At 42.6% G+C, this 13,511-nt stretch overlaps 1 protein-coding gene across 1 annotated transcript in view; it reads right to left on the bottom strand.

The window, feature by feature from the left end:
• HEPHL1 (hephaestin like 1) overlaps positions 1–13,511 on the bottom strand; it is a 60,849-nt gene that overhangs the window by 7,777 nt on the left and 39,561 nt on the right. The window contains 6 exon segments of the mRNA XM_030559679.1: positions 425–584; positions 1,184–1,323; positions 2,605–2,827; positions 4,827–4,933; positions 10,317–10,457; positions 12,630–12,769. Of these exon segments, the coding sequence (XP_030415539.1) occupies positions 425–584; positions 1,184–1,323; positions 2,605–2,827; positions 4,827–4,933; positions 10,317–10,457; positions 12,630–12,769 (911 nt within the window).

Genomic DNA, 13,511 nt, shown 5'->3' with positions numbered 1-13,511 from the left:
TTTCTGGAAGTTGCTGTCCCCTGCACTAGTTGCTTGTCTGGTTTAGGCTAGCAGAAACTCTTGTGATGATCCCTGGTGGCAAGACTTGTTGAAAAAGCAGGTTATGGTAACACAAAGCAACTTCAGTTCCACCTAGAGGAGGGATAAAACCAGCACAATCCCAAGAGTGGTTCCCTTCAAGCAGTACTCATTCGAGGAGCTCTTTTGGGTCTCCAAGAGGTTTAAAATTTGCAGAAGGCAGCAGTGATAACATTGCCTGTTCACACTGCAGTGTAGGTCCACTCCCTGGAACCAGCCATTGATGGGGCATGGAAGCATACTGACAGTGCTGACCCAAGCCTTATGTTTTTTCACCATCTGCCATTTATCTGAACAGCTGTAAGACCAGCGCACAGTCATGAAATGGCATTTTCAAATACTATACCTGATTTGCTGATGGTAAAAGTTGTTTCCATGCCAGCATGAATGTGGTCAGCTACATGACAGTGCAGAAGCCATGTTCCAGGGTTATCCGCTATGAGTTCGATTGTTTGAAATGTCCCCGGGAAAAGGTCATACACATCTGCTCTGTGATCATTATCCGTCTGGGGCAAGACAAAAAAGCATCATGAAGACTTTCATTACTACACCTGAAACAACGCATTCATGTTCTGACTACACTGGAAGCTTTTTGGAGCAGGGCTGCCCTCCTTGTTATGCGTTTGTACAGCGCCTCACCCAGTGGGGATGGGGCCACGGGGCAATACAGATTAATACAAATGATTTCAGGTGCTACATTAGCAACATCAATGATGCCTTAAATACCATACTATGGTTGGTATTTGCTTTAAAGCAAGCTCTTTAAATAGTTCTTTCAACACATAAATACAGAACACGGGGCTTCACTGAACCCTAAAATATGCAGGTGAAATTCCCACTGACTTCAATTTGTGTGAACCATCCTCTATTGTCCTGTAGCACATGCACACCTTAACTATTGATATTCATTTATATTTTACCACACAAAGGCATATGAACCATGAGCTTTACAAAATTCTAACTAATTCTGCAGTATTCACATGCAAATCTCCCATTGATGACAAATCATGTGTATGTGCAAAGGCTGTGGGATCAGGCTAGAAGCTAGAAGATCTTGCAAAAATTTCCCATCAAAATGTAAAGATTTTACTTTGTTTTTACCAACCTTGAAGATAAAGGTCTCTGCGTGGAAATGGACTGTATGGATATCGATTTCATTTCCCATTCCTATCAAGTACCAGTTTGTGTTTTCACCTTCTTTCATTGTTAGCCCACGGAGATTGTCATACAGCCTCCCGTTAATTGCTGAAAGGATTATAAAGTGAGAGTGATTCTCACTAGTGGACTAAATGTGTCCAGTAAAGAGAGAGGGTGCTGAAGAGAAACACCAGTACCATACCCTTGTTCTTGCTTTCTCTTTGCAGAGACCAAGGACAGGGTTTTCCATCGTCTTATGTCATTACTTACATCTGTGCAAAGTGGGTGAAAATGGGAAGTAAAACGTTACCGAATCAGACTTCTACCCTCACTTAGGTCACTGGTAGCATTTTACACCCACTTTGCACTCACTGGGCTTGATTCATAACTGCATTACTCCAGTTTTACACCAATGTAAGTCTATTGAAATCCAATGGAGTTATCCCAGCATAAAACAAGTAACAAAGTGGTGAATCAGGGTCACTTGGCAACAGTGCAAATGGCTGTCAAGAAACAAGAAGGTGGAGAATCAGACCCAGGCCTTCAAATGTAAAGTTGTTGTTCACATCTCAAAGGTTACAGGCAAAGAGACAGTACAGTTTGCATTTCAGTTTCAACCCAGCACCATAAGCAGTTTTTTGCAATGCATAAGGCAAATTTTAATCTATCTTAATATAAAGTGCTGAGTGAGCGGGCTTTGTACAGGGGACCCACGTGGGGATGGAATCCCATTCCAACTGGGAGAAATGTGCAGAAACACAAACTTGGCTTTTCTCTGGCTGCTACTATAGCATCCAATCTGTTCTATCCCCTACCCAGAGGTTTGGCCAGTAGGTTCTTGCCACTTGGCCCCCAGTTCCCAAACTTCATGATGATGCTGTTACAAAGTGTGCCAACATGGAGCACAACTCTGCAGTGACAGGAGGTCATGGAATGGCCTCTCCACATACACTGGTAGTTTGGCTGATTTTTCTGCCCTGTGCACTCACACTACAGTGGCGGAGGAGGATTTGGCCCTTAAATAAGAACTATAAAGCAAAGTCAATGAGTGATCCAAGACCAGGAATATATCCTGAATGCTCCAGCTATCAGGGTCTTGAGCCATTCAGCACATAAAGAAATATAAACTAACTCTTAAGAAAACTTTTGTCAAGGTCCCCCAAAGTCTGCTGGCTGATTCCAGGTTTGTTATTGATGCCCAGAATGCACCCTTGTTCCTTAGTAGCAATCTGGCCCAATAATGACTTAGTCTACTTTGTTCGTGAGGACTGTACAGCAAGATTATACAATTGCAAGACAATCTAACAGTCTTCTAAAAGGATTATATTAAAAAATGAATTCATTAGTCTCTTGGATAAACTGCTGCTGCAACCAATGAAACCTACATACCATGCTTGAGGTTACTCTCCAGAAAGTCCTTGGAGTAATTAAAGTCATCAGAACACTTATGCAGATACTTTTCAATATTTTCATTCAAATACCAGGACTTATTTTCATCAAAGACCATGAACAGAAGAGCAAATTCACGGTCAATATCTCTCCTTAAACCCTTTTCATTTAGTATTCCTTTTCTGCAAATTACTAGTGGCCCAACCAAACCACTGTAAGTGTCCTGCAATTAGATTTTTAAAAAAGACATTATACACAGTACATAACATTGCTATTAACCATAACATTGAGCTGTGGTTAAATTAATAATTATTGATAGTTCACATAACATAACTAATAAATAAATACAGATATGATATATATCAGTTAGAGCTGAGCCTTATATTTTCCCATGCAATAAAGGAATGACTGACCGTGGCTATGCTTCCTGGAGTTGAGACAGTCAGGACTACAACATAGTTTTCTACTATAAACTCAAACTTCCAATTTATCTCTGTTTTATAAAACCTTTTAAATAATAGACATAAAAATAATTATTCCAACTCCTGGAATTGTAACTGCCACCATCTTGTAAGAAGTAAATGAAAAATTTAGTTTCCATTCCTCACGCCCAAAATGGATGAAAACATTTTCTACGACCCAGATTTTTGCTATCCAATTTTGTTTCAATTCCATGTGCACATGGGAGAGCCAAGCAAGAATGCATAGAGATATCTGGATGCGGAGCACATATCAGTTCAAAAGGATCAAAGGTTTATCTACACTGCAATAAGAGGTGTGACTGCAGCACCACTAGATATACCTGAGCTAGTGAGCTCAAATAACAATAGTAGTGAAACTGTGGCAGCAGGGGCTGTACAAGCCCACCTGGGACTTTGGGTATGTACTCAAGACGCTAGCCTGTGCTGCTGTGGCTTCACTGCTTTTGTTCTTTAAGCCAGTTAGGTTAAAGTTAGCTTGGGGATGTCTACATGTGCTGCAGTCACACTTCTGATTGCAGACACACCCTGAGAGACAGAATTTCACAAGAGCATTGTGAGGTGCTGACTCATAAGCCACTTCATCAAATGTGGCTGCTTCATCAAGGTGCCTGAGGTCTTCTGAAAATCTGACCCCTGCCATGCAAGAGACTTCTGTTCAAGTGCTGAAAGGAGAATGGGGATTGTCTGCATTGGGAATCCAAAAACATTTCCATCTGATTACTAATCAATAAACCAGAAGCCATTCTTCCTCTTAGCTTCATGTATTCTGTGTGCTATTTATGCCTGTCTGTTGGTGCATTTAGTTGACACAAAAGTCTAACATGGTAACAATGACTTTCTACCTTTTAGATTTTCATGAAATAAAGCAAAGTCCCACCTCCACCCAAACTGCCCTGAAGTTTTCCTTGAAAATAAAACATTAAGGACCAAATTTAGTCCTGGTGTAACTCCCCTGATTTCAATGGACTATACATGGGGACAAATTTGGCCTTATTCATGCACCATCAGTAAGGCTGCGAAACTTTTACGAATGTCACAGAAGTCAAGGATTCCATGATTTCCGTGACTTCTGCAGCAGCAGCAGTTTAGGTGTGTGGAAGGGGGCTACAGGTAGGGGACTGAGGGGTGCTGGAGGGGCACTTACTTCGGGGTGGGGGGTTCCCACTGGCATGGCCCCACAGTTCCTAGACGGCGGAGAGGCTGGAGGCGGGGCTCTGCACCTTGTATTGCCCAAGTTCACATTTCCCATTGGCTGCAGTTCCTGGCCAATGGAGGTGTGGCAGCCAGTGCTTGTGCCCCTCCACTGCCTAGAAGCTGCTGAAACACAGAGCCGGGTAGGGAGCCCCTGCCAGGCCTGCCAACCCTCCCCCACCCCCAGACCAGCGGAGTCCTCCCCCCAGTAACCACAGTATCTCCAGACTGTCCCCCCCCAACACCCGCAGCCCCCCACCCAAGTTTTAGACACAGGTATTTTTAATAAAAGTCATGGACAGGTCACAGGCTGTGAATTTTTATTTACTGCCTGTGACCTGTCCATGACTTTTACTAAAAATACTTGTGACTAAAACGTAGCCTTAATCATCAGCTGTCATCTTCAAAAGCATGAATTACCCAGTCCTGTAAACCTGTCCTCATGCCAATAGTCCTCAGACAAGTAGTGAATAAAGGTTCACAGGATCCAGCCCCAGTTAAGGAAGCTATACATAAAATAACAACCTTTAGTTACTATTTCCCGGTTACCTTGACAAAATTCACTGTTGAATAATAAACCCAACTGATGCAGTTTGGATCAGAAGTACCTGGACCTGACCTTTCTGGAACATTCCATCTGTATGTATTTATTTCCCCTGAAACGGTAGTGAGAAAACAGTTTTACCAACAGCAGTTGGATGTTATGAGTTTTTAAAATATAATTCAGATCTGACAGTCTCGTAATCAGAAATGTAAAGAGCCAAATGTGCGTCATATGCATTGAGGAGAAGCTGTGTTATAATGGGCTGATGCCCTTGAAAGCAAACTCTGATAATGATGCTGAAAACATTTTGTTCTTTATCAGAGGTTAGAGGCAAACTGGAAGATTCTTATAATGGTTATGTAGCATGAAATGATCGAGAACTGTATTAGTATGAGATTAGTGTCTCCAGTTGTGTGTTGATCCCTGATTTTACAAAACAAAATAATTTGACTGAAGAAACTGTCTGCTGTGGCCACATTAAATTCTCTATATTTTAAAAAATAATACAGCAGATTATTTTCCTCCTGTTCTACTGCTTTTATTAATATTATTTCCTATTTGTGTTTTCATAGTGCCTAGGAGCTCCAGTCATAGACCAGGACCTGACTGTGCTAAATGCCATACAATACCGAATGAAAAGATGGTCCCTGGCCCAGAGAGCTTACAATCTATGTATAAGACATGAGACAACATATTAATACAGTAGAGAGACAGGGGAGTACAAGGAAACAATGAGACAGTACTGGTCAGCATGTTAGGCTGTGGTCTCAGCATACCACAATGTCAAGATTATTAGTAGGCATCACAGCAAAGGACAATTTTAAAGTTTAAAATTGGCAAGATTTATTTGTAATGTCTGTGCTTAGGGTACGGGTGAACAGAAACCCCATTTACTACTATGTTTAGTTGTATATATTGTTTTCTAATAATAAATGTATACTAAAAAATGGTGAACCTCAGATATGGCTCTGACCTTTGTGAATGTCACACAAATACTGCATTACCACTATTATTCTAAATTTATGGGACAAAACCTTGCTGCTCATTACTGTATTGATTTATGTACTTATGCAGGGCAGACATGCCAAACACACACAAAAAAACTCCCCAAAAACAAACAAAACAAAAAAACCCACAGAAATTGGGCTTGGGTTTTGGCTTAATTGGCTTGTGAGTTGCTTGTTGGTTAGTTTTTCGCTTGTTGCTTGTTTGGTTTGTAGCTTGTTGCTTCTTTTTTTTTTTATCGGCTCCTGGCAAGTATGGGCAAGGGGGGGTAGGGGCAATGGGGGGAGAGAGTCGGGGTGCACAGCGGGCCTACCACAGTCCCAGACTGTATGCTGGGGGTAGATCTAGTCACATAGAGTGTTGGGGTTCTGGGATTAGCTTGAGTTTTGGCTGACTGTGAAAGTCGGGGCGCTTATTTACCACGTGAAAGTTGGCAACTGTGAATTGCAGGGCCCAGGGAGGCTTTTAAAGGCACAACCCTGGATTTGGGAGGGGACGTGGAACTACAGGTGCGCTGGGAAGCATTCTGCCCCCCAAGACATGTGCAGGCAAAGTGCAGCCACTACTACATAAGAACATAAGAATGGCAGTACCAGGTCAGACCAAAGGTCCATCTAGCCCAGTATCTGTCTACTGACAGTGGCCAATGCCAGGTGCCCCAGAGGGAGTGAAGCTAACAGGTAATGAGCAAGTGATCTCTCTCCTGCCATCCATCTCCATCCTCTGATGAACAGAGGCTAGGGACACCATTCCTTACCCTTCCTGGCTAATAGCCATTTATGGACTTAGCCACCATGAATTTATCCAGTTCCCTTTTAAACCCTGTTATAGTCCTAGCTTTCACAATCTCCTCAGGTAAGGAGTTCCACAAGTTAACTGTGTGCTGTGTGAAGAAGAACTTCCTTTTATTTGTTTTAAACCTGCTACCTATTAATTTCATTTGGTGACCCAATCTTCTGTGGGGCACAGTATATTCCTCTCCATGGGTTGACCCTGCTGTGTGGGCTGTTATTGAGGGAGGGCATGGCCATTGCCCTGCCTCATCCTCCTCTTTTTTCTTACCTTCCCACTTTGGATGCTGTGGGACTTATGGAGTGAGGAGTTTCTGCGCTACACTGAGCTCAGGACTGTTTGTGCCTGGCACTTGTGCAGACCATGCAAGACCTTCCCTCCCCTGACCTGCACGACCCTGCAAGGGCACAGTCTAGGCCACATTTATTTCTCATGTGCAAGAATGTTGTTCAGTAACCTTTCAGTTCACATGGCCTGTGGGTAAGTCCTATAGAAATCATCCCTGTGTGGAAAAAAGGTAAGATCCACAGCGAGACCAAATTAAAAGGAAACAAGTTTTAATGGATACTGTTTGGAACAATGATCAGAGGGGGTAGCCGTGTTAGTCTGGATCTGTAAAAAGCAACAAAGAGTCCTGTGGCACCTTATAGACTAACAGAGGTATTGGCTCCAATATATCTGTTAGTCTATAAGGTGCCACAGGACTCTTTGTGGCTGTTTGGAACAATCCAGCCGTATGCATGGCAGTACAATGGGTAGAAATGATGTGAGCCAGTCTTTACTGCTGCAAGCAGGTTCTGAGTGAGCACTCTCCTGACGTCTAACGATGAGCTGAGGGAAAAGACTTCAGGAACAGACTGTGTTTGCACAGGTTCTATGCTGACTCTGCCTAAGTCCTCAGCATGATGGCACAACTTTGCCAAAATGATCACTTTTGTCTGGTGTTGGGTTACAAATCACTTCAGCGTTGAGTACAGGGGTAGTGAAATGTTGTTACCCTTAGTGTATGAGTAAAGGGCAGCTGAACTGTGCTTAACCTACCCTGATTGAGGGAGTCATCCTAAACTGAACCTCATGCACTAAGCAGAGGGCACGAGAGAGGCGGTGAGGACAAGTGCTTGTACCTGGTGGTATGGACTCTGCCAAAAGAGTTCTAGTCACCATTTAACCTTCCCCCTCTCCAGTGGGTCTTCGCTAACCAAAGCCAAACAACTGTGAGTGGGGTGGAGGAGAGTGATGTGTGAATTTCCCACCGGAGGGTGGAAAACTGAGGCAAAGGACAGTGCCCAGCACACTGTGGGGTCAGGTTTGTCCTTACAGCTGCATGCTTTTCAATGTGGTTGTTTTCCCAGACTAATGCTTGGTTCCCTTTCCCTTTTATTATACACAGACTCGGTGCTTGTGAGAGGGAAAGTATTGCTTCTTAGAAGCACCCACGGGTGGTAAGTTTTCCCAGATAACGGCATAGAGGCTTGGGCAGATTCTGCTTTGTATTGTTAAGAGGAACCTCTAGATATTAAACCTGGCCCTTGTTGCTCCCAAATCCATCTGGCAGAAGAGTTACACTGCAAAAGGGTTAAGAATCACAGGGAAATAGTTTAATGAGGAAGATAGGTCATTAGGAATGACTGCAGGCCCCTATGCTCCCCCACTGTCATTGGGAACCAAACCGATGGAAAGCCAGAGACCAGGAGAAAAGTGGCTATAAAGGATATTGCCTCTCTCTATGTAATTTCCCAGCCCCTGCAAAAAATATCCTTTCTCTGAAAAGAGTCAAGGAAAGAGGTGAAGGGAGGACTCTGCAACCATACATTTCAAGAGGCATGGTCCCCTGCTCCATAGATTAATGTGATGGGCTTTTTAGACAGTGCTCAAGGCATGGGCCATACATTAATTTTCTTTGTTTTTGAAAAATCAGAGTCTGGTGAGCTGAATTAGGTTGATCAGATGTCCTGATTTTATAGGGACAGTCCCAATATCCAGGGCTTTTTCTTATGTAGACATCTATTACCTCCCATCCCCATCCCAATATTTCACACTTGCTATCTCGTCACCTTAATCTGAATGCAAAATTCAGGTTGAGATTTTAATCATCTAACAGTCATGCACATCAGGGCTACCTTTCCTACAACTTTACTGTAACCTGGCCCCAGTGTGCACATTACAACAAGGTCTATCATAACACTGCAATGCTGGACAGCGTGTATATTAGCTAAAAAATAACAGAACACAAAGGAATCATACAAACGAGCTGCACTGTATTATATAATAATCAAACATGCAGCATTTGGAACTACTGTATTTTATGCATTTTTGTGAACTGTGTGAAAGATGGAAATTCCATTCTGTGAAGGATTTTGAGATTTCAGGATTTGTTTTTGTTTTGATTTGGAACAAAACACCAAAATTTCACAATTCTCCATGAAAGAAAATTCTGGGGAAAATATTCAGATTGATCAAAATGTGTAGTTTAGTTTCACTTTCAACTTTTATTATTATATTATAATATATAATACATTTAAATGATTGAAATAGCAAATGGTTTCAAAACAAAAAATTGAAACATTTCATTATGAAAATGTTGAAACAGGATGTTTCAACATAGTTGGAACTTTTTCCCCCCTCCATTTTTTTTTTCTGAAACAACATTTTAGCAAAATCAACCTGATTTCAATTTTGATGGAACCTAATTTTCCGATGGAAAATGGTTCTGCGTAAGCTTTTTTGGCCAACTCTAAATGAAGGTTCCATTTGTAATGTTGATGCACAAAGAAGCAGAGTTTATGTTGTTGGAAACCTTAACTCTGAATTCCTTGGGTTTTTTTAAGTTATTAAAATCTCAGCCTTTGGCCAAATGCAGCACAGGTATAAACTCTACTGACTCCAGTTGATTTGGGCCTGCTTCTGCCTATTCAGAGTTTGGCCCACTAAATGACATCACTGTTTCCATGTATAACATAAAATTCCAATTGTAACACCTTCTTTCAGGTAAACATCATGTTTGAGCAGTATTACTGATCCTGATCCTGCAGCCTTTACCCAGGCAAAACTCCTGGTGTCTTTAGGCCTAATCCAAAACTCACTAAAGTCAATGGGAAGTCTTTCTATTGACTTCACTGGATTTTGGATTAGGCCCGTAGGCCCTGATCGCATTCCTGTTTGAGTAAATGGAAAGACTCCTATTGATTTCAGTGGGAGTTGGATCAGGCCCTTATTGATTTCAGTGGGAGTTTGCCTGAGCATGGGATCGAGAGAAAACAGAAATATATTGTATACCGATTCCTATTTGTTCAAGAGATCTCTTCTACTCAAGCCTGATCTCTCTTGTTTTTATTGGGTAGAATTTTCAGTTCCTGTGTGCCTAAAGTAAAGTTGCTAAATCTATATTTAGGCACCTAATTTTAAAGTTTGAGCCATTGGTAGTATTAATTATTGTTTCTGAGTGTCCAGATGTGCCCCAGAAACAAGTGAAGACATAGTCCCTGTCCTAACAAGCTTATACAATCTGGAGCCTACTAATAATAAGAACTTAGCTAGACAGACATATAGATAGATAAAAGTAGAATTTACTGTGCCCAAAAAGATGTGAGGGTGTCAGAAAGTTTGAAAAAAGGAATGCCATTTGATTTTTAAAATGACTTCTTCATATAAGATTTAAGGAGCTCTTCTGTTGCTCAAGAATAAATGATCACACTTACCAGGCATGGTGATTAGTGTTCCAGGTCTTTCTCCACTACCCACTTCTTCTATGCCATGTGCACTTATTGAATAGGGCCTGACAGCTTTATTCTTAAATATAAGGAGTATGGAGTCACCAACCTCTGCATGGATTAAGGGCCCTAAATGAAAACAACAAGCTATGGTAATTAACGTTGCTCTTTTAAAATAAAGAAAACTGGAGTTTGTCCAGAAGTCAGGTCAGAAACAGATATTTAATATTATTTTTACAAGTTGTAGAATTTGCTAGCGTTTAACTTGGAAGTTTACTTTTGTGACATGTCACTGTTGCTCATAATGAAAGTAAAGAGAAATCAGTGTAAATCCACACGTGAAATGCTGTGAGTTCAAAACTGTAAAGAGGCTAACAGCCACTTCACTGAGAGTTATTTTCATAGGCTAGAGACCTTACAGCAGCATAGCTGTACCGATGCAGCTGTAAGATCTCTCGTGTAGCCGCTCTACACCAACAGGAGAGAACTCTCCCCTCAGCATAATTAAACCACACCCCTGAGCAACGTACGTTTTGCCAACATAAATGGTAGTGTACACATGACCTTAGAGAAACAATATTCTCCCTCAGAGCCCATCAGAAATGGTCAGATTCCATCAGCCTCCAGGGACAGGCCATCAAAACAGGTCCCTAACCCCAGCAGATGAGGGTGTCCCAAATATGGCCAGTCAAAAGTCAAATTTTTTCCAGTGAAAAATGGTTTTTGGGGGTGGGGGAGGGAGCTGGATTTTTTTAACAAATGAAAATGTTAACGGCAATTTTTTCAGAAACTGAAAACAACTGATTATGTCTCATGGTATAATCATTCAAACCTTTTTTTGGTTTTCAGTTTTTCATTGGGGAAAAAAGGAAAGTTTTCATGAACCTTTTAAAAAAAGGAATGTTTTAATTACTTTCAAAAATGTTCCCAGAAAATCCATAGCATTTTTTGACCAGCTCTAGCCCCATCCCTAAATCACAGGAGGTGATGATCATTCCATAGGACACAGGTAACATTTCCAATTCTCCAACTCCTAATCTCAACCCAAACATCTAACATCCAGTCCAACCTGCCTGCCCACCAGAACATAGCAAAAAAAACCACTGTGCATACGAAACTAAGGCAGATGCTGGAAATGTCTGTGTTTGTCCATCCTAGCTGGATGTACTTGTTACCAGGGACAGGCCCTGGGGTAGTTTTATTAAACTTAGCACCCAAAAAACAAACACACACAATTTGCACATTCCCAAATTGTGGCTGAGTCCAAATTTGGAGCATACCATACTCTGTTGCTGCAACCACACCCTGCTCCCCAGAGCTGTTCCCATTGACCTGTTCAGCAGATCTTTAAAGGTATAGGTAAATCTTAAACTTGGCACTCTTATATGTGCTACATACTTCCAACAAACTGCTTCCTGTTTGGAAATACCTGTCTTTACAATCACTGATTAAAATGTGTGTAAAACCACTGAAAAAGCTGGGACTAATCCAAGTGTTCATTGTTTCCTTCTACAACAAAACTGACACAACTGTGGCAAACCCAGGACAAATGGCTACCAAGGGAGGGGCAGTAATTAGTCCCAGGGAGTTAAAAGGCCTCTTCCAATCCACTGAGAAGAGATAACCAGGGGGAAATAAGCTTCAGCAGGAAAAGGGGTTGCCAGGGAACTAATTAGGTTCAGCTGACTCCAACTGCTGAAGACCTTTTTAAACCCTCCCTGGGGGCAGAAGCAGGAGGGAGAGTTAGAGAAGCAGGGAAGTTGCCAGCAAGTTAGGTGTAGCAAGGCTCTGAACCCTTCCAGCAAGAAAGGCTGTGCCCTGTCCCCAGAAGGGGAGAAAACAAGCACAAGGGTCTGATTGAGGGAAGGATTAGCCAGACCCTATGCTACCTAGGCCAGGGCTACACTGGCATTTTACAGTGCTGCAACTTTCATGCTCAGGGGTGTGAAAAAACACCCCCCTGAGCGCTGCAAGATACAGCGCTGTAAAGCCTCAGTGTAATCAGCGCTGCAAGCTACACCCGTAAGGGATGTGGCTTAGTGCAGCGCTGGGAGAGCTCTCTCCCAGCGCTGGCGCTCTGACTACACTCACACTTCAAAGCGCTGCCGCGGCAGCGCTTTGAAATTTCAAGTGTAGCCATACCCCTAGAAGGGTTTGCTTTGCCCAAGCCTGTGTCTCCAAGGCTAAAAAGGACTGAGCCTGCTGAGGAGAAGAAGGTACTTTACCACACAACCTGTTTGGTTTTGGAAAGAGATGCTCTCTTACATTTGATATATTCTGTGAGTTATAAGAGCTACTCGCCTAGGATTGCCAAGTGTTCCTCCTGTGCTGATCTCAGTTTGTGCTCTGTAAATTCTCCGTTTGTATACTCTCTGTAAACCACCTTCTTGTATTTTGAACCAATCCGACCTTTACCTGGGCTTACAAAAATTTTCCCATAACTGCAAATTAAAAAGACAAAAATTAAAAGTGCAAACTATTTAACTATCTAAAGTGCTAATGAAAGATTTGCTTTATTACTTGCTGGAGAACACCTCTTTAGCATTCAGTTTAAGGCTTTTACATCTTACATGTGACAAATCGGTGAATACCATCATATTCATCACTGTGACCATTTGGGCTTAATAGCACCAGCAAGGTGATAACTCACAGCCTTTTACAGCAATAGTTTTACCTAAACCAATATTAGAGCCTGACACACAGAATGAGCATTTCTGACTCCATCCAGAAGAGGGCAGTGATACACACCAGCCCAGGCGTGGGCAAACGTTTTGGTCTAAGGGCCACATAAGAGAATAGAAATTGGATGGTGGGCCATAAATGCTCACAAAATTGGGATTAGGGGTGGGAGGGAGTGAGGGCTCTGGTTGGGAGTGTGGGCTCTGGAGTGGGGCTGGGGATGAGGAGTTTAGGGTATAGAAGGGTACTCTGGGCTGCAACCGAGGGGTTTGGAGGGAGATCAGGGCTTAGGCAGGGGTGTGAGAAGAGGTTAAGGTTCTGGCTGGGGATGCAGGCTCTGGTGTGGGGCTGAGAGGTTTGGGGTGCAGGAAGATGCTCCATGCTGGAATCGAGGGGTTTGGAGGGTAGGAGGGGGATCAGGGCTGGGGCAGAGGGTTGGGGCATGGGGAGAGGCTCAGAGGTGTCGGTTCCGAGCGGCACTTACCTCAAGCGGCTCCCTGAAGC

Source organism: Gopherus evgoodei, chromosome 1 (genome assembly GCF_007399415.2).
Source record: "Gopherus evgoodei ecotype Sinaloan lineage chromosome 1, rGopEvg1_v1.p, whole genome shotgun sequence".
Lineage (NCBI taxonomy): Eukaryota > Metazoa > Chordata > Testudines > Testudinidae > Gopherus > Gopherus evgoodei.
Note: the sequence above shows the minus strand (reverse complement) of the source record. Positions and strands in the feature narration are given on the sequence as shown.